Consider the following 24,195-nt stretch of genomic DNA (forward strand, 5'->3'; position numbering starts at 1 on the left):
TACATCAAAATATATTTATATCAATGTCCAATTTTAAGTACACAGTTATATTCGCAGTGTTTTTGCAAATATCTAAATTGTAATTAAAGTTAGTACAAGACATTATCAATACATTTATCATTATTCATTTGGATAATTTCAAGTGTTCAAAGGAACCACTAGAGGGCTCTTGGGCACTATAAGCAGCTCCTGGAGTGAACTGCTTTGGAATGTTTTTAAATGATAAGTTTTGCATTTGATATAAAGACTAATCACTTCAAAACATCTCAAAGTGTTTCACAGAAATTCTGCCAAAGTGTAGAGACTCATCCTTCTTTCTTTCCCCCCCCCACCTCCCACCTCGTTCGGCATTCAGCCCCATCTTTATAAAATGCTTTGAGACATTCCCTTTTGTGAGCAATTTGATGTCTTGTCTAAAGGATGGCTTCTCATTTCTCCCAATACTCGTCTGGAGTATCGACCTGGAATTAAAGCATCTTTGGGTCAGAAGGTTATTGGTTCAAGTCTCAAAATGGGCCTTAGTTCACAATCTAGGTGGGTATTCTCATTCTCCAGATAGGGGGATAAAGTGTTGTACTGCTGAGTGCTGTCCTTCAGAAGGTGCTAATCAAAAGTCCAACCTGTCTGTTCAAGTGAATGTTAAAGATTTATCCTCCAGATAAATTGATCATTTACTTCGTCATTTGTGGGTCTGCTGCAACAAATTATTACACTTAACAGCCATCTTGTGTGAAGAGTTTTGTGGTGCAATAGGATATTAAATGCAATGATTATTAAATCCATAAAATGACTGGATTTCATAAGTTTCATACTTGTGTTCCTGATGTGGACAGATTTATTTATATCAGGCATGCCATGTTACAGTAGAATTTTGAGTTCAACTATAACCCACTACATACATTGTGCCTCCTAAAAATGTAAATATTTAATATGGATATATTCAAGTGCGATCAGTCATACCTTATTCATTTCAGGTGGAATCCTGTGAAATGACAATGATTGTGCATCTATAAATTGTATTTCTAATGTGAAGATGTAAATATCTCAACAGTCTACACAGTCTACAGACGAGTATAACATTGAGCCAAATTGGAACTAATAATTTATTCAATGCGATTCAGTTATTGGATTGGTAGGTCTGACGGTATAGCAAACCCCATTCCTACATTCACTTATTTGACTTCCGCACGTAGGGCACACCACCTGTTTAAAAGACCAGCAACAATTTTCACTCGTGCACAACTAGTTAAGAGTATATTAGTATTTATTTAATGACTTCAAAAAATATACGATTTTAAACAGCATACATAGGAGCAGGTACATAACATTAAAAATCTGAATTTGAGCATCTTTAAAAGTATCATTCCTGCTTAAAGTGGTTTCAGATATTTACACAGCTGTGAAATTGCCAGCACATTCAGCAGCATCGGTTTCTGTGGAATCTTTTTCATTTTGTTTTGACATTTGTTTTCATTCCTCCCTCTATAATCAACAATTGCTCAAGCCGCAGCCAACTGAACTAATCAGATGATGTTTGAGAGAAACCAGTCGATTTTCAACTGTTCATCAATATCCCTGCTCAGAAGATGGCATTAAAGAAAGTCCCTCATTCCCCTCGGTGCCTCCATGAAACCAAACAAACTCGCTGAGATCAGAAGTTCCATACTCGGAGATACAAAACTATTATCTATTGCCCTGTCACTCTGTCCAATGCACCACTGACCTGAAGCCAGATCAATTAAATTAAAATAGATGATTACACGTTTGAACTGTGGCTACTCTATCCTCAAGCCTGCACATTTAAACTGGGGAAAAAATAGTATTTTACTTGAAGCAAAGGAGGAAACTTTTTTTAAAAAAAAATTTGTAGTTTCTTAAAAAAAGCTTGCTTACAAATGTCATGCAGATAAAATAATATTTACAAGTGCATATTTCTCATCCGTATACATTTCAAATAAGTATTGCTAAATCTTTCTTCTGTGCTCCCTATTGCTCTCACACAATTGTTTCCCCACTAACATACCTTACACATACACCCATTATTTGCTCGTATTTTAATAGTGAAATTGAAGCTTCAATTTGTTAATGATTAGAAACTTCAGTACATAGTTTTAAACAGTGATTTCTGTGCTCTCCATTAAACAAAACAATCCTTTGGCTTCCTGCTATTCCTTCACCCAGCGACATTTTAAATTGAGGAATGAAGTGCAGTCTCTGATGAATAGGTTTGGCTTCATAAACCAAAACAGCTTTTTTTCCCCCCCCTTCCCCACCTTCAGGTAATCTTCAATCCATTGACAGTAGATGTTAGAAATAATGCAGAGACCAAGGTTGCGGTTCTATTTACAGTGCATGCATGGGTGTTCAACTGAACAGTGGCAAGGGCAGATATTTAAAACTAATCCTATTTAAGAATTTGTGTTTCCGTTAGTCAATGTAGAATTTCAGTTTCACATTAGTTCACTAACAGACATAGTTAACTTTCCTATTCATTCTCAGTGAAACATTTATTCCTAGATCAGATTCAGTGATCAATTTTGTATTCTGAGAGATTTATTGAACTGCTCAACAAGCTACATACGGAGATGGGTCTTTACATCATAGCTCACAGGCTCCATCAATACGACATTTGCAAGTCACCAAATGTGAGGGCTGCAGTTAGTCATTGATGTTCCCACAAAATCTATTACGGCATCACAGCTCAAAAGATCAGCTCTGAGAAGAAATCCATTGCTGATCAAAGTTCTCCATTGCTGGTAGTCCCTGCACAGGAAGAATCCAAATGCAAAGCACCTGCAACAGTAAACCTGTACACAATAAAAGTAAGCCAATACCAACCACATTGAGAAAGATTACAAGCTTCAGGTCTCAGCTAATACTATCCAGTTAAACAGATTAAGCATCTTTTCTTATGGTTGCTAATAATGAAATAAAACCACAAATAGATGTCACTTAAGTCGAGAGGAAGGAGCAAGAATGAATGTATTCTGGCCCAAGTATTACAGCAGTTTTTTAAAATTGTTACTTTAGGCTACTAATATGACCCAACATTCCTGCTCCAAATCCAACTTACGATGCAGGCAAAGGTATCCCAAGATGAGCTTTCCTCTCTATGAGCAGCTCTGGTCTCAAACCACCCAGAAAATTGGCAGGTTACAGTATTGTGTGGATAATCTTGAAACTAGAAACCTCAATTTTACTCTGTGGCAAGACATGTGCTGCTGCATTAATCCTAAAGTTCTATGAGGCTTTTTATTATAATCAATACTGTATTAAAAAGTTCAGCTGAAAAAACATTTACATTTAGGAACCGTACACATATTAAATCTCTTTTTCAAATATTATCAAAAATTAACATTTTAAAATGTTTAGTCACAGCATGACTAATTTGAATATTGATACAATATTAACATTTTTTTGAAATTACCCACATAATTTTAAGTCTTTTGTAGTTTGCCTGTTAAGACATTGAAAATAATTATTGGTCTTTGGATTAAGTCTATTTAAAGTACAAAAGCAGTTTCCGTATAAGCAATTTCTTACTGATAGTGGAAGTCTGCATTATTGTCTAACTGTTCTCCAATATGTCCCATGTTAAACTGTATATTAAAACTACAAGAGACTCAAATTCTTAAAGTGGTGTAAAATTTAGTGCAGTGTTTCTAGGAGGCATATTCTGCAAAAAGCACAGCCCTGAGCTGTTAATTCTAATAGTATAAAATAGGGAGATAATGGGACTACTACAAACCTCTACACTTAACCTGACCTAGTTTGGTTGCACTACCAGCAGGATTATAATTTAAGGGATTGTGTATTGAACCAAAATTGGTTAGGCAACTAAAATTAATGCATTAGTTTGATTAAAAATCAAAATTCCATCGTCCCAAGAAAAAGGTCACTTAGGGCAGGATTTAGTCGTCCAATTGATACGATTTAGTTTCATGCTTTTACAAGTGTATACACAAGTGCTTGTGGAATGCAAACATTAGCACTACTGAAATGCTGCCTTCAGTTCTTTAAAGGCTGCTCTCCGCTGCTTCCGATCTTCCTCCATGCGTTTGCGTTCCTCCTGCTCCTCTTTGATCTCAGCCTCAAACTTACTGCCGGTGGTCAGAGCCTGCACCTGGGAACAAACAGTGAATTCAACACTTTGCTCCAGCAAATCATTAGCAGCCACAGAGAAGATACCCAAAGCAGGACTAGCTAAACAAGTTTACAAACGTTGCAAAGCTTATTGATGTTTTGCTCTGAATGTACAGTGCTATATCATTCACAGCATCTGTATTACAATCAGAATTCCAATTCAATAAATGTATATGTCCCTGTTGAGGAGCACTTTCATCAGATAGTGGTCAAATACTGTTGGAAGAAAGACAGAGGGGAAATGATTGGTGTGTAATTAAAATAATCTTGACTGCAAATAAAAGGAAGTTTAAAAAATTCACAGCTTTATATTTCATTTATGTTAGAAGTTTCAATTTAATCCTCTTTCGAGTGATAAAGATGTTCGTTGGTCACTGTGAATGAGTTCTCACGGGTTTGTATAGTTCACTTGAGATAAACATGACATTCTACAATTACTTACTAAGCATCACTCTTAACACAAGTCGCATAAACAAAGTACTACTAAATCATTATTATTATTACTACTAAATCGGTTAATATTTATCTATAATTCTCTTGTGGATTAAAGGCTCGGGCAGAAGTGTTCTAAATTGAAGTGGTCAAAATCTGTGCAATTCCTTTTATTAATCTTAACATCCATGTAATAAATTTAAAAAATGGGTGTTGCGGGGGAAGGAGGGGCAGAGAAGAAAGCGTAAAATGAACCCAAAGACAGTATGAATTTAATTGAAAGTTTAAAAATATTTTACACAGAACACTGACCAAAAACATTGATCAGAAGCATTCCAAGTTCAAAAAAAGTGCAGGTTCAGTAGCCTAAGAATTAATTCACTATTCCTGCTACAAATAGTCCTATTGTACAGGCTCTGTTCTTTAGTGGGATTAGTTTCAACAAGAACTTGCGTTTATGTAGGGTCCCGGAGCGTTCAGTTCCACCTCAGACTTAGTTAGGCTTACCTTTGCCTCAAAGAAATCCTTTGCCCCTCGGACCCCCTCTGACGAGACATCAATCTCTGAAAGGCGGGCGAGTGCCATCAACCCACTGTCTTCCTCCAACTCCCCAGCTGCAGCTTTGTGAAAAATGAGAAGGAACTACAAAGGAAAGAGGTACTGTGAGCAACCCATTCAATCTCTAATCTACTGCACACATCTAGAGTGTACATCTGCCAATTACAAATCCTTCGTTTAATCTAGGGTACATTTATAAGTTCATAGGAGATGTAATGAGATCAAAGTATTGCTTTGAAATAAAACAGAATTACAAGTCTCTCCCTTGACTTGACATTCTTCATAAAGAGCAAACACTTTTGTAGGTGAATTTAGTCTCTGAAGCATGAAATGTCAGTCTGATTTAGAATAACTAGCAAATGCACATCAGCATGTCAGTGAAAGGCGTGCCTTCAGAAAACTTAATGTAATCAGTCCACAGATGATGCTATAATAGCCCCAAAATAATCTGATGTGCAGTGCAACCACTATTGTGAAGAGAGGAAACCCAGCTGGTGTGCCAAGATTTTGGTGGCAGTACAGCCATAAGCGAAAAAATTAGATGACTCAGTTTAAGACCGAGTGCACAGTGCTGTCTTTGGAATAAACAATCATGTCTGGGCTAATTGTTTTTGTCAGTTTAAATAAATACTTGAAATTTATTCAAGTTACATTTTTTGGAACAAAGGCTATAAAAAGATTTTCTAAAATAAGTCTACCCACTTTTGGGAAAGTAACCATCTTTATGGGCAGCAATTTATGTAATCTACATACTGTGCTTCATAGATTTTTCTCACAGTCATTCACTTAGCTCTCAAATTTGACTGGGCATGTTAGACCCCACATACAGAGAAGCTTCTGTTTTTTTAAAAAAAATTAGTAGTCACCGAGCCTGTCAATCCCTACAAATTTTAGGTTTAGGTTTGAGCTCATTATCAAGAGCCAACTCAAACTGTACTGAGCCAAATAAATTTACAACACTGAATTGTAGATCAATTTTGACAATTCAAAAAGCTAATTTCTCAAAATCACTGTATAACTCGGGAATTTTATCAACTTCCTGGTGAAAATTAACAGCTGACGGGTAATGAACCAGACGAACAAGTCTGGCTTCAACGTAGATTGAGTAATTGGTCATGAATTTACAATTGGCTAAACGGGTTCTCCTTGGAGCTGAACTGGTTCCAAGGTGACGTGCCTGCCAACGGAATGTCGGAATCGGATAAAGAGTTGAGGGCTGGCCCATACCTGGCAATAAGCCTTTATGCTAAACATTTCAGTGAAGCTTAAAAAGGGCTCATTCAATTCATGGTGTGAAAGAACTTGGCCATTGTCTTTGAGACAATTCACCATCGAGCATCTCAAGGCTTTAGCAGAACAACGGTGGAGTGTGAGAAATTTTTGAAAATATTGTTTACCACATTTCTCATAGATGTACGTACTGTGGCCTTACTGTTGGATGCATGTGAATTTTTACATTCACAGCTTTGGCAGAAGCCATTCTCTAGACTGACACATTTACATCCACTTATCACGTTTCTCCTTCCACCTCAATGGAAAATGCTCCAGCTGCAAGGCTAGACTACTGCAAACTCATCCAAATTAACATCTTAAACAACAAGGCACCCAGAGTTGCAGTTTCCAACAAACAAAAAAACATAATCCATCACAGGAAATAAGTGATTTGTGGCCTATTGTCCTGCATCTGCAAAAGTGATGTCACCTTTTTTTCAAATAAAGGAATATGTTGCATCTGTGGGAGTATACATCTGGACATTGTTTCTAGCTGTTGGACCAAGACATGGAACAAGAGGACTGCTAATCTTGTGAGCTTGCACTGAAACCTGAATAAGTCTTCCTTTTATTGTTACACTGAATAACCAATCTCTTCCCTTTCTCGTTTATAACCGGGATGATTGATGGCAACAGGGCGACATCAGTAGTTGGCAATATTTTGTTGGGATTTACATAGAATCTCAATTAAGCACATCACAGTAGAGCTCAATTATTTTCTGCTTCAATGCCATCAGGTTTCAAGAGATTTTGCTCTAATGAAAACCAGGATCCCATCTCATAATACTGACAGGCATTGTTCTGCAGTAAAATTGACATCATTTGTACTTTAGAAATAGTACCCACAAAAGAGGCAATACTACACAATCTGCATAGCAGGGTTACTCTTGAATTAAGTGTCACACATGAGCTGGTTTTGAGTAAAGACTAGTTGCTATTGTTGAACTGGTTTGTAATTTAACCAGTGTTTACAGGTACTAAATAGTTCTAGGCAGCTCAGTGGACCCAGATAGTTTTTCTATCCATTTGTGAGGGATTGTTTTTAAAACAATGAAAGTGATCTGTTATTCTGTTATTCCAAGGTGACTAAATATGTGAAGCACAGAAGACAAGCCCACGCACCAGTCAAGTCTTGATGAAAACCATTAACTTCATTTGACTTGATTGAAAACTACTGGTGATGGGGTGTTTGCTCATCAGCTTTTTTAAAAAACTGCGTGACCGAGGGATAATATACAGCTGTTTTAAGTGAATCATTTGCAGCAATGCAAACAGCTCCAGCTGTCACACATGTAGTTTTCTTCAAATGACTAAGATGCTTCAATCCTTCACTTGTGCATCTGCCAGTTCCCATATACAGTGAACATCAGTCTAGAAGGATCAAGGATAAACCTCAAGCTAACCAAGATGCATTTTACTTAAATATAAACATGCTACACTGCTGCAGTTCACATCATTGATCAACTATTGCCATACTTTACCTAATTTGTCCACCTAAACATGACTTGATGAGAGCGTACACCTGTTTGAATTATTGGTGAATGGCAATGATACGTCTGTGAAGACACAACATTCGCTGAATTGTTTTTTCCTTTTGTCACATTTCATTCCCTTGCAAGAAGGAAAAAGCATTTTGGCAAGTTATTTATGCAATTGACAATCAAATGAAGTCCTATTGTGTTGCGTGTGGCTCCAGATGCCATCCTGGGCAAATATTAGCAAGAATCTAAAAGGTGGAGGGGAAGCAGATTAATCCGTAATAAAGTTGCTATCACATGGTTCCATTGCTCCTCATAAACAAAGTTCCACTTCTAGCCAAGTTTTTAAATTAACTTTTTTTAAAACAAATTGTCACAGAAACTGTTTTTTTTAAAAAAACACCAATTCTGTGCAGTTCCAAATGGCTTGTGGTTTTGCGTTCATGCCAAATGAGCAGCCAGTTTTGTGCTGTGGGGTTAGTAGGTCTACTGGGAACTGAATTAAGATTGTCAAAATGTAACAGCTTTAAAAGCCTTCAAAAGAGATACTCACATCTCCACAGTCAGGGCTACACTTGAACCTGGGTATGTTCCAGCAATGAAGTGAAAGACTGCATTGACACTCTCCTGCTCAACTCCAGACATATCAAAGCATTTGTTTCACAGCGCTGTGGTCCAACGTGAGAGAGGCCAACAATCTAACCAAATAACCATGACTCCCCAAGCTGAGGCCATTCCCCCCCCCATGGGAGCGGGCATTATCTCAAACAACCTAAGAGAATCTATCCATTTATATGCAACAAAATAGCTTCCAATTGGATCAGCTGAATCACAGAAACACGTCAGCATAAAACAGCAAATTAACTCGACTGGAGGACTGTTGCAGAGTGAATGGCACAGAAAAAATTGAGATTGGAGCAGGACACCACATGTTACGGAAATCTGAAGCACTTAGGGGACATTGTCAAACTAATGAGGCCCTGTACCAAAAATTGTGATTTGTTTCTCCTCCTCCCAGGTTACGATTTGGTAGCGCTGTTTGTATTAGTTTCAGGTTTCTAAACACTGCATCGGATCAATCACATTGACTGGATAAATTATGGTCCATTTCTGTGTGTGGTCCTTATTGCACTCGAGGTTCAGGTACAGGAGGAAGTAAAATAAGTGCTATTTAAACTGAGATATGGGCATTATCCAGAGTTTGTTTGTAGTCAGCATCTTTCATCATTCTTAGCCTGCAGCTACATTTCTTTCTCCCACCACCTCCCTACCCCATAGTAGACATTTTTAGAAAAGCTTTTGGCAAGGACAAACCGTTTTTCTGCATTAGAAATGCTGGAAGCATTATAAAGGTCACAAATTGAGATAAAGCTCAAGGACTTTGTAACATAGGAACTAGCATTCTCCTGGATATTATACTTTACAACCAACTTCATCTAACTGCCATTTACTCAGCACAGAAAATCTCCTGGATTTTCAGGAAAGCAGCAAGAAAACACAGGAGCCATCAATGATCCTCTCTAGATTATTGACCTGCACTAACATACCTTTTGTACAACTTTAGAATGTAGTGGGGAAAGAAAGGATAGTGTACAAGAATGTACTACGTTATTCTGATTTCTGCATTACTTCAACTCCATTTAGGATTAGGATGTTTTTCCTTACCAACTTATTGTATTACTAAGAATCAAGTTCTACAATTACAAAATCAATGGAATGACAACTCTTTCCAGACTTTACATATTTAATATTTCAGGGGGAAGAGAATCTCTGAATGGAGCCCATTTTCTGGGGGGAAGGGAGGGAGTTCCTGAAATGGAGACTTCTTGACCTCCAAAGTCATCCATCTTCACTTCAATTGAAACCTTGCCCTCTTCACTCCAAACCCCTCAAACCTACCTTTCAATCCAGATCTTCCTAATCTAATTCTACTCAGAAATCTCACGAACCTGTCAATGTCATTTTGAATGTAGAATACTCAAAAGTGCACATATGATTCCAATTGCAACCACTTCATGTAGTTTACAGAATAAGATTGCCAACTGAAAATATTTAACTATTGACCCTGTTTAGGCTAACTGGCTGAAGAGGTTTTCTGGTGTAAACCTATTGCAGTACTTGAACAAGAGTCTGTCTAATCACAAGATTTGTTTTTCATACAGAACCACTTTGGTAATCTCACAAATGAAGCCAAGAAATGCTGGTTCAAGCTCCACAAAGTCACAATAATGTCTGGTTCTATTCTGGGACACAGCAATTATGCCACACAAGACTCAGATACTTATGGTTCAAGTGTTGGTTGATTTTTTTTAAGCTCAACAACCAAATAGGAATGTGAGCAATTCTAAAATAACGTCAAGAGATTTTTCTAGCAAGATAGGAAGTTCAGGTCATTTGATCCTAACTGCATTATGTGTGATTCACTACAATACTGAACAGTGTGTACTCAAACCAGGGATTCATAAATAGGGGATAGCATTTCACCGATCAGAACCTGCAACAATTGATCAAGCAATGTCTAATAGAACATTTCATACTTTGATTTTAGATGGGTACTTTACAGTATATTTGATTGCACAGACTATCACTTGAAAAACAATTTCCCTTAGGAATCTGGCACACAACAAGGTTTGTAAAGATCTGGTTAAGCCACATGGATCATTTAGTAAACCCCTTCAACACCAACCACTCCTCATCCCAGCATTCGTACAATTCTCAACTTGCATAACATGTTAAGAAGACCAATTTGTTTCCCACAAAAGAAGGCCAATTTAATAGGAACTCAATGCCTTGCTTAGAAAAGGATTTAAATAGACAATTTACAAATTCTCAATCTGAGCATATAGTATTGCTATAAACAACTCAAAAGCAGCAGCAGAATGAATACCAGAAAGAATTTATATTCTTAATCCTTACCTCTCTGAAATTCAGCTTTCCATCAAAGTCCTCATCCACTTCTTTTATCATGTTTTTTAGGCCAAGGTGAGTCTGAGGCGCTCCAAGTTTTTCCATCATCAATTTTAGTTCCATCAAGTCAATGAAATTATCCCTTCCAGAGTCAAATCTGCAAAATATTACAAGTCAAGAGATTTATACGAGAACACAAATTAGGTAAGCATAAGCACAAGGTCCTGTGGAAACCTATGCACCAGTACATGATTGGGTGGGGGAAGAGAATAATACTTGCATATAGCTCCTTATCACATCATTGAGATGTCTCAAAGCAATTCACAGAACATATTGTAAAGTGGATTGACTGTATTTTGTGGACGAAACAATAATAATAATAATAATAATAATAATAATAATAATAATCCTTGCATTTGATATAGCGCTTTTCACGTCGGGAGGACGTCCCAAAGCGCTTCACAGAATACACTGTAAAGTGAATTGACTGTATATTTGTGGGCGAACGCGGCAGCCAATTGCGCACAGCAATGTCCCACAAACAGTCGTAGATTGAAAATGACCAATTTATTATTGTTTTGTTTTTAGAGGGATTATTAGGAAAGGAAAAGGAAGGGGATTTAAAAAGGTATTTAAAGTGAAGTGGAAAAGGAAGGTTTGGAAGTGTGAATTATATAGATCACTTTTCCTCAGTGCTAAGCCCACAATTTCCTGTTCAAGTTAGGAATTTGAACAACTTCTTTTCAATTACTTTTAGTTATAGATATATATCGATGACGGGTAGGCGGGGTGGGGGGAGAGAGAAGCAGGGATGTCGAGGGATATGGAGAAGAGGTTAAAAAAGGAATTTAAACAATCTCCCATCGGCTAATACATTGGCACAACAGGCTCAATCACTAACCCCTGACCCCTTTCCTAAAGGATGGCTGATTCACCTATTTCAGTTCAGAGCTGTGAACATCCTTCCTGTGAAGCTCAAAGATGGCAGTAACACCACACATTTTAAGTGACTTCCGAAATCAGTGAAGGCTAATAAATATTGCTAACTGAAACTATTCAATATTCACCCACAAGCATTGTACAAGTTTTGAAAATGTCAAATTCCTGAACAGAAAGGGTGATGGCTCATGTTAATGTTCTCACATTTAATGACTGCACCGTACCATATGAGCTGTAAATTAGGGATCAATGGCACAGACGTGATCAAAAAAGGTGCTAAAATATCAGATATTGGAGAGACAACATTATTCAGTTATCCTGTGCTTCTAGCGAGTTAAAATGCTGCAGTCGTTAGAACACAGCCAATTCCAGAGATAATTTCATTGTGCAAGTTATTGCAATCAACTCCCTTCAGGGCCATTGAAATTTGAACAAGTACATTACACAGAATTATTGTCTACTTTATTTCATCTACTATCCGTCTATGAACAGAATTGCTGTGCCTTGCAATGCCAAGGGTATGATCTCACTAAGTGAGTCGTCTGCCTGAACCACATCACCTGCAGTAGTGGCCAATGTTGTGCTGCATATTTCAATGTTGATGCATATGCTCTCATTTTAAAGATGCAGTACAATTATATTGGGTATTTTCTGGATTTAGAGGCCCAAGTTACGACTAAGTGCAAAAAAGGGCAACTAGCATTGTTGTCAGACTTCCACCGATGTCACTTTTTGTATGATGTAAGAAACACTGCTGACATAACTTTATTTATGTCCTGCAGATGCATATATAATAATCCTTGCATTTGATATAGCACCTGAACACGTCATCGAGACATGCCTCACTGAACATACTGTAAAGAGAATTGACTATATATTTTGTGGGCGAAACAGGGCAGCCAATTGCACACAGCAGTGTCCCACAAACAGTCGTGGATTGAATGACCAAATTATTTTTATTTATTTTGAAGGAATTATATTACCCCCGGAAAAACAATCTGCCAATCGACTAACAACCAGGTTCCTACTTCTACTAGATAAACAGAGGCGTGTGGAGCAAGGAAACTTGCCCAAAGTTTTGCCCTGCCAGGAATACATGCAGCATACAGAAAGTTATCCATCAATGTTTTTTTTTTGAAGTGCAGGAAGCCAGGTGGATTTCTGGTTAGTACAGATCCACAGTAGATCTGTCCTCTAAGCAAAGCCACAGTCTTTAATAGGGCTATAATTTGTAGAGGTTAACCTTGGAATTTATTCTCCCATTGTAGTGACCTCTCACTGCCCCAGGTCTGGCCTTTGTAACTTGTCAGAAGGTCAGCAGCTGAAACTTCAACACATGTTGTGCATATATCAATGCAACCACAAGCAAACTACAGATGAATGTGGAAAATGGATAAGATTTGTGTTCAGATCAGAAGAATACAATTGTGTCATTCTAATGCTTTAAAAGTCAAGGAAACTGAACAGAACAGCAAAAAAAAACCTTTCAAGAAACAGGAAATGATTAGTCAGTCATTTGCCCTTTGAGGCATAAATGTTAAAAATAAAGAAGGCAGCAGAGGACTGACAAAATGTCAAAACAGGCAAAAGTTACATGTAACAATTCTGAGTGAAATCCTATACAAAGGATAAAGGACATCATTAATAATTGAGCACAACATATCAAGTATCAGGCTATTTCAGTAGCATAGTAAAGCTTATTGCTGAAACATTAATAAATACTGCTGGAACAAATTCAATATCCATAAAGAAAACAAATCTACATTCAAATTTTAAGGTTAAAAACCCCAAAACCTTCCTTCTAATTTTGTTCCCCAATTAAGAGCAATTAGAGCTTGAATGGTGACGAGTGAGAGATCAGATGAATTTAAATTTTACTCTCCCAAGGCAATAGTCTCTATTTAAGCCACCTTCCGAATCATATGGGAGCGGTAACCTTCCAAGGCACAAGACAGATATGGGTTCCTGCATCACCCCATTTGTCTTTCACTGTATCAGTTACTTCTGCTAATGTTAGGAATACATTTGTTCACTACAAATGTCACTCTTCATTTTCAAGGAGATGTGCCAATTCTATTCAGATTCAACTCCTCTGTGGCTCTCATAACAAACAGATTTTAATCTGTTTACATTCTGTCCCACTGTTTTTCTCATAACATTTAACAGTTGGCAATGGTTTAACCTTGGAAACTGAACATACTGGAATTATTTTAGGTCTTACGAGAATTCATTGAACACACTTAACAGACCATATTCAGAAAGCAGAATGTTTGGTGAGACTTTAGCCTGGAGTAGTAGGATTTAACGCTCTACACTTAAACCACCAGCACATAACAATCCATTCAAGTATTAACAGCAATTCTAAATACATCACTGAAATGATGGGGTTAATGGATTCTTGGTTCTGTTAAGCAGAAGTGTAAAAGTAAAGATTTATTCACAGGTTCAGCAAAGGCTTAAATGTTGCACACAAGCATTCTTCATTCATACACAAAAGGTTCTCACTCCAGTCTTGATATTTATAAATAGATTCTTTCATGTGCTTGTGACAGAGAGGCCTAGTGAGGGAAACAACTGGCTACTCTGAAAGAACGACCTGCATCTAAAGTAATGCACACAACTGCACTGGTTATTTCTGCCTCCCATTCCCACATACTGTCGTCAGCCTTTTAGCCCTAATCTCCAAGAGGAATTCAGTTAGAACAATGCAGCTGCTTTATCCACTGTTAGCAGAAAGTGGAAGCAAATGCAAACAAGTTTTATCCACAGAAGCCTTCAACTATCACATTCCCCCCCACACCCCCCGTCAATATGCCAAGACCCGTTGCTTTCATAGATAGTAGAGTATCTAAAAAAACATTTTTTTGCCTTTGGCTTTTATATTCTTACCTCCTTATTTCCCTTTAACGATACAATCGACAAACCAATGACATGAGAAAATTCAGTGAGTAAGCCGTGAGTAAGAACTTACTTCATTGATTCGGACCACCACCCAAATATAATTTTAGTTCACAAATTGAATCCATGCAGACATGGGTTCTTTAGACTGAAAAATGCAATTACATTACTACAAAATAGAATCGCATCTCCTCAAAGTGAGGAGGTTAAACATTTCAAGGTTTAACGTTAAAATTCACATCACTGTTAGGACTGCATCACCTTCAACAACAACAACAACAAGCACTTATATAGCACCCTCCACGCAGGGTAAGGTTTCAATAACAACAGTGGTCGACAAATTTTGGATTTTTATAGAAATTAAGAGTCAAATTAAAAATATTCATATTAGTTTTATCTAGCTGCAGTCAGAGTCTACAAAGTAATTATTACCTTTCCATAATTTAAAATATGGGCAGATGAATCAACTCCCTTTCAGGATAATATAACTTGGGTCAAAAAAATTGCAGAGCACTCAAATAGTATTTCTATACCAAAATAAGATATTACAATTTCAGTGGTCCCAGAATTATTTCAAGGTGGTCATCAGGCATTTTGTATTTTGTTATTACCATAACAAAAATGCCTGCCAACAACACTGCTCCATATTTTCTTCTTTGTTGGCACATTGACATCACATCTGCTGCAACAGCTTTTTATTGGGTGGGGAACCTGGATAAATACAGCCACATTATGAGTTTGCCACAGCACAAATCACAACAGAGCAGTACAGAAGGCTTTGAGTTGGCTCTTGCGCAAACTACATCTGCATGAAGACACCCGCTGCTCAATTTTTTTTAATCAGTGGAAGAATTCATATTGTAATTAGTCAACTGAAACATCAAGCAAACACTACCCAGGAGTATTCACTACCATAAGACACATCTGTACAACAGATATAGCAGCTAACAGTTACACAGTCAACACTGATGTCCAGTCTTCTGATCATCACTGCTCATCACTAATGCAAGAGGAAGTAGGAAATTCACCGCAGCATTCATCAGTAACCATGTGCCAAGTGACTCAAGTTTTTAATAGTGGCAAAAAAAAACACCCAACTGCTAAAGAGATGACATGAGGGATTAGTCATTAGTCACATTCATTTCTTGCATTGCAGAGTGAAGTCTCATTCAAATCTACAATTATTTTCTGGAAAAAAAGTTCCAGTGAACATCCATGTCCTTTAACCAATTTTTGCTGATTAGACTGTTGAGATCCTATAGGCTGTTCTTTGTCTAATAGAAATCTCCTCGGTTGATTCAAGGTTATCAAAATATTTGGGTCTATTAATTCCATACAGAGCTACTAATCATCATTCTTCATACTGGAGAGATTAAATGCATCTCACACGGGTAAACAAAAGTGATGACAGAGTCTTACTGAATATGCAACACTTCATCTGACTTTGATCTTTTCAAAAGTACAGTATTAAGGTTACAAAGAAGACAATTGATTTTTACATTTTTTCTCTTGTGAGAATTCAAGCTTTTCCCTTTAGCTTCAGCAGTCCCATTCAGTTAACATTATTAAAATTATTATCTTTCAATCAGTTAAAAAAAACAGAAAGGCCCTTTGGTCAGGAAGGTATCCAACAAAACACCTTTCAAATGTCTAGAAGCATAAAGGAAATACCCACACATTCAGACCACCTGCCGTTACATTCATTATTCAACTCTACTGTATATTCAGTCAGGCTGACAAACTGAAAAACTACAGGATTCAAGAACCTTGCAAATATAAGATACAATACAATAACTGTAGATGACATTATTTTAGCGAAAGCATAAATTCATCTGGACATTTTCTCTACAGTAGTCAGATAGACTTGAACACATGCAGTTATGCATTTTGCCTTTAGAAATGCTCAAGGTTCAACCTCCATGGGTTATTTCTGCAAAAGGATTTTTTTTTAAAAAACCCAGATGATAATACTATTAAAATAGTGGAGTCCTGTAGCTCAGTGGTTAGAGCACTCGCTTTGCAAGCGAGAGACCTGAGTTCAATTCCAGGCAGAGGGCGAAACCTTGGGCAAGTTTCCTTACTCCACACGCCTAATAATAATCCCTCCAAAACCAAAAACAATAATAAATTGGTCATTTTCAATCTACGACTGTTTGTGGGACATTGCTGAGCGCAATTGGCTGCCGCGTTCGCCCACAAATTTACAGTCAATTCACTTTACAGTGTGTTCTGTGAAGCGCTTTGGGACGTCCTTCCGACGTGAAAAGCGCTATATCAAATGCAAGGATTATTATTATTATTATTAAAATAGCAATTCAATAAAGTTTTGTGCTGAAGTTACAAAAGTAGGAGCAAAGTTCAGCTGGAATAGTCACTTTAATAATTCAGCAATTGTACATGTTGAATTTTTGAACACTTCTTCCATTTACTGAACCGGTCGGTCAGAACGAATTACAATCCTATTAACGATTTGAATGAAGTTAAAATATACAGCAATCTTGTAATCTACTAAGTTTAACTGCCTAATATGTTCAATAATGGCACAAAATTTAACATGTTTTTAAATTTCAAAATGTAGTTGACAGCTGAGCAGTTAGAGGACGATTTCTTAAACTGACAGACACTTCATGGGAATGTAATGTGTCATCTTCTGATTCAGTTCATACAAAACTCTGAGATATGAAGCACCAAAGGGCACAATCATACATCAAGAAAGGTTGGTCCTTTTAATAAATAGGACATTAATGGAAGAATAGAATTAGTACATTAAAGAAATGCAAGGTGTCTTTTTATCAAGTTGAATTTGCCAAACTAGTAGAGAAGGCAATATTGATCACTGTAGTCAAATCCAGCCCAGTGCATTCCTAGAGTGAATTCTTCTAGTGAATATTTAACCTGTGGCTGTTCCATTTTCCTGTCTGGTTTCTCCAAACATCTCACTGCCACATATTAGCTTGCTTCCACTGGGAAGCCAGGAGAACACAGATCTATATAGCAAATTACAGTGAATCTCGTAAAGCATCTCAAAACTTTCACTCCTTTAAAACTGGATTAGTGTGGAATAGTCTCCATTCAGTTGGCCCATGTTCACATTAAACTTCCGAAACATCCTGCTGTTTTTAGAAATAGGAGGGGGAAGGGTAAATTGCACACAGTAGGACAATTGCTGTCAAGAGGCCTGAAATAACCCAATTGCCCAATGCTGGGACTAGTTTTGCCTGAGCACTTGTACACTTCAAATAAACTCTCATCTTCATTTTGATCAATAGAGACTTATTTTCTAATTTAAATAATGTCAGGTGTTTCTCCTAGTTATGGCTCCAAGTGGAGCTTCATGTTTAGCTGTAAAAGTCCACCTACACAATGTCGGGAAACTAGTGACAAGGTCATGATCCATGTTTCTTCATACTGTGCTGAGCAAAATAAAACCAGATGGTTACAATTTAAAATTACATGATTGAATTAGGGGGGTGGATGGGTGGGTGGAGGAGAGATGATGCATCATTTCATGTCTTAGTCACTTTGATATACTTGAGGTCATCCATCCTGACAGCCTATGGCCAGCTATGTCTGCTTTACTAACTAAAAAGGCATGTAAAGTGCACATCCCATCCATTTGGGAATTTGCTCATTGGTAGATGGAGGAAAAAAAACGATTTAGGGGCAACTAAAGGTCAGAGACAAGACAGTATGAATGCAATCGAGTGTATGTAAAACTGAAAATGATGCAGATAGCAACAATGCTCAACACTGATATTTGCGCAAACTCTTTACGCTCCAGTGAACCTGCAAAAAAAATTTAACAGTGTTTCTTGTACTAGATGAAATGAAGCAGAAGTTAAGCAACTATATATTCTCTAGGCCGTCAGTGCAAGATGCATTAGCTCCAAAAGCTTTGCTAGGATGAGCAATAAAGAATTCTGTGGTGTAGATGCACTGGGGATAAAATGCGTAGCAGCTGCCCGAGGTTGATGTTGGCAAGGGTAAAAAAAATCCTGAAAAAAATCAGATAAGGAGAAGTGGGCCTAAAGCAAATTATTTTGTCCTTTAGCACTGGATCATTGAAATTATACAACAGTGAGAATTCTGTCTTTTGCTGTAATAAACATGGGAAAAAAAAGTCGTTTCTTGCAAGTGCAGAAACATTTTAAAATGAATTAGCAAAAATGACCAGCACAACATTTATGCATACAATCCATTTTCTCTAGCAAACTTGCCAGCTCATTGGGAGCAGCAAGTAATTAGACATCAATCTACAACAAGAGGAAATTACAAAAGTACCAATCGGATTGGGAAGCCTGTCATTTGTAGCCAGGTTCAGTTACTACAATTCACTCCTTAGCAAAATTCTTCTTAAAATATGGCCCATTTTGACTTGGAGGCAGATGGGGACCATTCGTTTAAAGTCTCATCCGAAGGCTGACACCTCCGACAATGCAGCACTCCCTCAGCTCTGCACTGGAACGTCAACTAGATTGGGTTCAGGTTCCACATGAGCTCAATCTTTTTAAGAGGCAAGAGTGCTACCAACTCTGCCAGTTAATCCTCACACAAGAGTTTAGCCCTGTAGTTTGCAATAAAATGTGCACATTCCTCATTTCAGAATTTCCTGTTGACAAAATTCCATGCACAGCCAGCTAACAATTTACTTTCAAGTGAACTAACTTTTGATCGAGGCATTAATGTAGTGCCTCGATCTTCTGAGGGTGTAGAGACTAATCTGTATTGAAAGTCTCCTCGCATTAGAAAGAGTCAAGATTGAATCACGTGTGCACTAGTTCTCACTGGAACAGCTCTGAAGTACAGTTGTATAGTTTTGTGGAATAATCAAACAAACAAACGTTTATCATTAAAATCATAATTCTTGGAAGACATCCATCACAAAATAGTCATATTAGAACATTTGTGTTCAACCTAATCAGCATTCCATCTGGTCACAGGAAGCCACGGCTATTTCCCACCCTTTTCCTGACATTCCCTTTGCCAATTGCTCTACAAATTTACTCATTATGGAAGAATTTGCTTCAACTGGGTAGTAGAAAGTTCTGTTGCAAGTAGATATAGAATCACAGCTCCTCTGTTGAATTCAGAATGATTTAGACAGCTGCCCTTTGAATATACTGCAGGCATTCAGAGCATATTTTCCAATGCAGTTACTCACTTTAGGGACTTGTGCTTAGACGTAAAGAACACGCACATCAAACAGAATATTTGTCTAATTAAAGACAAAGGTGAACACTTCATTACCATATGTATAAACATGCATTGAAAGTTAATCATAGAATTTTATAGTACATATTCTTAAAAGTAGAATGAATATTCTACCAATGCAAGTTATTGCTAATATGTGCATTTCGAACAGAACTCAACCAGCTTATCAAGAGTGTATCAATGCCAAGTCAATGCAAAAAAAAGTTCATTTGTATATAGATGGCAGAACATAGTTAAAACATCCCACTTTTTAATCTCCAAGTTACAGGTGTTTCCAGATCACTTAATGTTCAAGTAGCAGCATGAGAAGCGACACTGAACATTGCTCTAGTGCAGTAATATTTAGATTTTAAAAATCCCTGAACTTTTCCGGTTTCCATTCCACCCATGAGTGGAACGTTTTAACATTATGTAGTAATGTAAACCATTGGTACTGGCTGTTCAGCCACAGGAGCAGCTGGTTGAAGAGCACAGCTGTGAGTCCTTCCAACTATACTCTTGTTCACTACCAGTCAGTCTGTGAAAGCAAAGTGCCGGAGACAGAGGACCCACCATATAAAGTATCAGGTTGGTCTCCCAAACTGGTTAGGGGAGGGGGCTAGGGGACCATGGGCAAGGAGGGTGATGAGTGTAAACAAAAGTTAGCATTTAAAGTCAAGTTTAGTTCATTGGTTGTAATACAGAGCACAACTGTCAAACACGAGTTCATGAATTATGACCAAAGGGAATGTAAACTGCCTGATTAGACTAAAGATTTCCTTTCCCTTATGCTGTACTTAAGACAATTTTCCTTCATGTCTAAATCCTTGGGCCCCTATGGATTTGAAGTTTACTTAAGAATTTCAGTCTACTTTAACTCAGCTGTTGCATAGTTAGCAGGTCATTGGGTGCAGTTATGCCATCACATGCCACCATTTGAGCTGCTGTGATTACTTTACCATCATTGTGCAGTTCGAGGCAATGGACTGCCTTAACTCCACATTGCTAACAGAAACAGCAAAATAATATTAAGTGATCACAGAAGAGGACTTAACCCAAAAAAGTTTTTTTTTTAAAATTAAGTAGCTCAGTGAACATGTGCTAATGACCTTTTTAAAAAAAAAGCTGCCTCATTTGGTTATATAGGCACATTTATAGGTCTCCAGTCAATGTTACAGGGGAATGATTAAATGCAAGGAAGCGTTTGAGAATGCAAGTTTCTCATTTCTTCTGAGATGAGGGCCCGGTATTTAAGATGGGGGGGGGGGGTGGGGGGGAGACAAGGAAAGTCAGCTACATTCACAGAATTATTTTCAATTTCAGATTCACTTCATTGGATTCCAAAAGCTAAATACGTTTTCTTGTTGAAAATTGTTTCTGTGATGTACCATAGCTATCTTTAAATGTGACAATCCTGTTAAAATCAAAATGAATGGATTACACTGCACCTTTGATACGTTTCCCCACTTGCAAACTTCATCTTCACAGAATAAAGCCTTCCTGCTCAATGCAAGTTCTGTTTGGGTAGAATATATTTTCCATTTGTCAGCCTTCACTACTGCACACTTCTGCAATATCAAACCTCTATTTAGCTAGTTTAATTACTATTTTGTCTAGAACCTGATTTTTTTTTTCCCCTGGCAATTCTATTCAAATCTCTCCTAGACAGACAAGGTTGATCGGACCACATGCAGCTTTAAATTCACTTGGAAGAATAATGCTGCCACTTCAATTATTCCTTTTAGCAACATGGCCTAGAAACACCAGTGTGACCTATTTTTAGGATGAATATCTCCAAGGTTCTGTCAGAAGTGCTCTCTAAACCCAATGATCAGTGGACAGTATAACTGGTTACTTCATAGTTTTCAAAAAAACAATTATTGACAACAATAACCAAATTAAAAGCTTGTTTTTCCCCTTTCTCACCCAAGGGAGGAATAAGTGACCAATTTTATTTGGGGGATTCATTGGTCAGGGCACCAGGAGAAACTCCCTTCTTTTTTCAGATAGTGCAACAGGATCTTTAACGTCCACTAGAACAGGCAGATGGGATCTCGGTTTTATTTCTAAAGGCACCTCCGGCAAGAGTGCTACCACCTAGCCAGGCTGATGACATGTTAGACTTTTCTGAAACTATACGTCAGAGATACATTTCACTTTAAATCCTCCTTATGCAAGTCTGCTCAGGCTGCAGGCTAGCTTCTGTACGTTTTGCTGCTGACCCAATTGCTTTTTTTTTAAAAAAAAGCAGAACTTCGTCAGCTAAATGCTTCATATTGCACTTTATTCCATCTTCAAGAGATTTCCAAATGTAGACAGTATTAATTCTTATATAGCAGCATATTCCCCCTCTTAATCCCCACACCCCCCCCCCCACACCCTGCAATGTAAACTATTTTGTAAGGCTGTATTGGAATAGTGAGATCATTTCGTCCAGCAGAAAAAAGCTCGAAATCAATAGAATCTATTGAAAGCTGCATTTTATATTAGCACAAATGTAACAGCCTTCAGACATTCTGTAATAGCAATTATAAAAATTTAAGAGTGCTGGTAAAATCATGCCAGCCAGTACACGAATCTCCCGAGCTCACCCACATTGTACTATTAGGTAATTGGGAATTCTCTTAAACAGGCAGCTATATACCAGCGAAGCCAGTCATTCACCTGCTACACATTGATAGCATGTGGTGTACGTCACATTCAGGGTTCATGTGTTAAGGTAACCTGACTGGGACTTAGTTAAGATGAAACAGTCCAATTTATTCTAAACTCTTGTCAAATCTCAGTACCAATTATCTCACATTTAGGAAATTAGATACTGTGCAAAGAACACTGGACATTGACATGATTGAAGATGTTTATTTTTAGTCAAGAAAAGCATCTGATTTGCACCGGAAGCTACAAATTCAGCTAGACAGTCTTCCACTCAGCCAATCAATTATGCAATTGCGTGGATTGTTCTACTAGTTTTATATATGCAGTCAGCTTCATAGTCTCTTCAGAATGTAAACATAATATGCAGCTTCATTCGGTTATTAGCATACAAACCCATTGGCACAGCAACTTCAAAACAGAATGCAACTGCCAAATATTCCACACTTCATAGAGCAGAACACCAGCAATGACCTACTTAATTCTCCTAACTCGGCACCTGCACATAAGGTTATAGACCAGAGAAATGTCTAGTGTGAATAAGTTTTCACACTTGCATGTCATTTCCCCCTCCCAATTTACCATGTCAATGCCTAATAATGCTTCACACAAATCAAGTCATCTACTACAACCAATAAGCAAGTCAGTGTTCTGATATCCTCTCCTTGCTGAAAGCATATGTACTCTGCTCAGTCTTGCCCTGAGCAAGATGCCCAAGATTCGCAACATATACATATGGCAGACGAGCTATAAAGCAGTGTCAAAAGACACTGAAAAATTCAGCTCCAACTTGCTGACCTGTGAAGCGGATTTATACTTTGGATTGTCTGCTTATTTTTCCCCTGATCCAATCTGATCAATGGCGTAAGCCAAAACAGTCACCTTGCAGAAGTGATCCAAACGGATAGGCTGAACAAAAATGGGCAAATCTGCCAAAAGATTGACATTTAATGAGATAAGTTAACTGGTTCTTGCACAATGACTCAAAACCAGCAGACATCCCAGAGCTAGTGTTCCTACAGGTAAATGGTTAAACATCTATTCTGAGGAGAGCTGGGTTGGAGGGTGGGGGTGAGAAAGAAGACAAGTAGAAGGCAGAATAGTTACTTCAAGAATAGTTGCCACAATTCAACACCCACAATTATTTCAGCAAGATCAAAGAAACGAATTTGTTCAAAGTTCAGCTGGCAGAGCAATAAAAAGCACCAGTGATAAGAAAGATTTCATAGGTATTGAGGAAATAGTCTTTCAAAAATAGTTTATGATCCACTCTGTCGCAAGGTTCAACTGGGGATGTACACAAGAGCTGTACGGTGATCATGGCCTCGCAGAAAATTGGAAACTTGATGTAAGCCTACATTCTACTTCAGCTCATCGGAAAGGTGTCCTTCAAGCTAAAGTCAGCCTTGAGTTGAATACTTGAGTTAATAGTGAGCAATACTAGATAGGTTTGATGTTAGCAACAAAAACCACACTACAGATTCATAGGTTGCCCGCACACGTTTCCAAATGCCTTGATCAAACTTGCACATTGTTTCAGATTCCCAATGTGGAACAGTAGTCAAGTGCCAGTCTTTTGATAAGAGCTCCATTGTTCGCTCAATCACGGGGCAGAGGCTGAATTGTAAATTTGTTGACAGTGCTTGGATCTTGAATCACCACCATTTACAAATTGGGAGCACGCAGGGCACAAAAAGTAGGGAGAGTTTACAATTTTGCAGTGCCT

General features: G+C 37.8%; 1 protein-coding gene across 1 annotated transcript in view; it reads right to left on the bottom strand.

Annotated features, from left to right (window-relative positions):
* Window positions 1-1,246: 1,246 nt before the first annotated feature.
* The window catches only part of efhd1 (EF-hand domain family, member D1), a 31,184-nt gene continuing 8,235 nt past the window's right edge, over window positions 1,247-24,195 (bottom strand). The window contains exons 2-4 of the mRNA XM_007887722.2: window positions 10,800-10,947; window positions 5,083-5,217; window positions 1,247-4,123 (exon numbers count right to left, since the gene is read on the bottom strand). Coding sequence (XP_007885913.1) covers window positions 3,992-4,123; window positions 5,083-5,217; window positions 10,800-10,947 — 415 coding nt within the window. The 3' untranslated portion in view covers window positions 1,247-3,991. The remainder of the gene's footprint in view (window positions 4,124-5,082; window positions 5,218-10,799; window positions 10,948-24,195) is intronic.

This window comes from Callorhinchus milii, unplaced genomic scaffold (assembly GCF_018977255.1).
Source record: "Callorhinchus milii isolate IMCB2004 unplaced genomic scaffold, IMCB_Cmil_1.0 Scaffold11, whole genome shotgun sequence".
NCBI classification, from domain to species: domain Eukaryota; kingdom Metazoa; phylum Chordata; class Chondrichthyes; order Chimaeriformes; family Callorhinchidae; genus Callorhinchus; species Callorhinchus milii.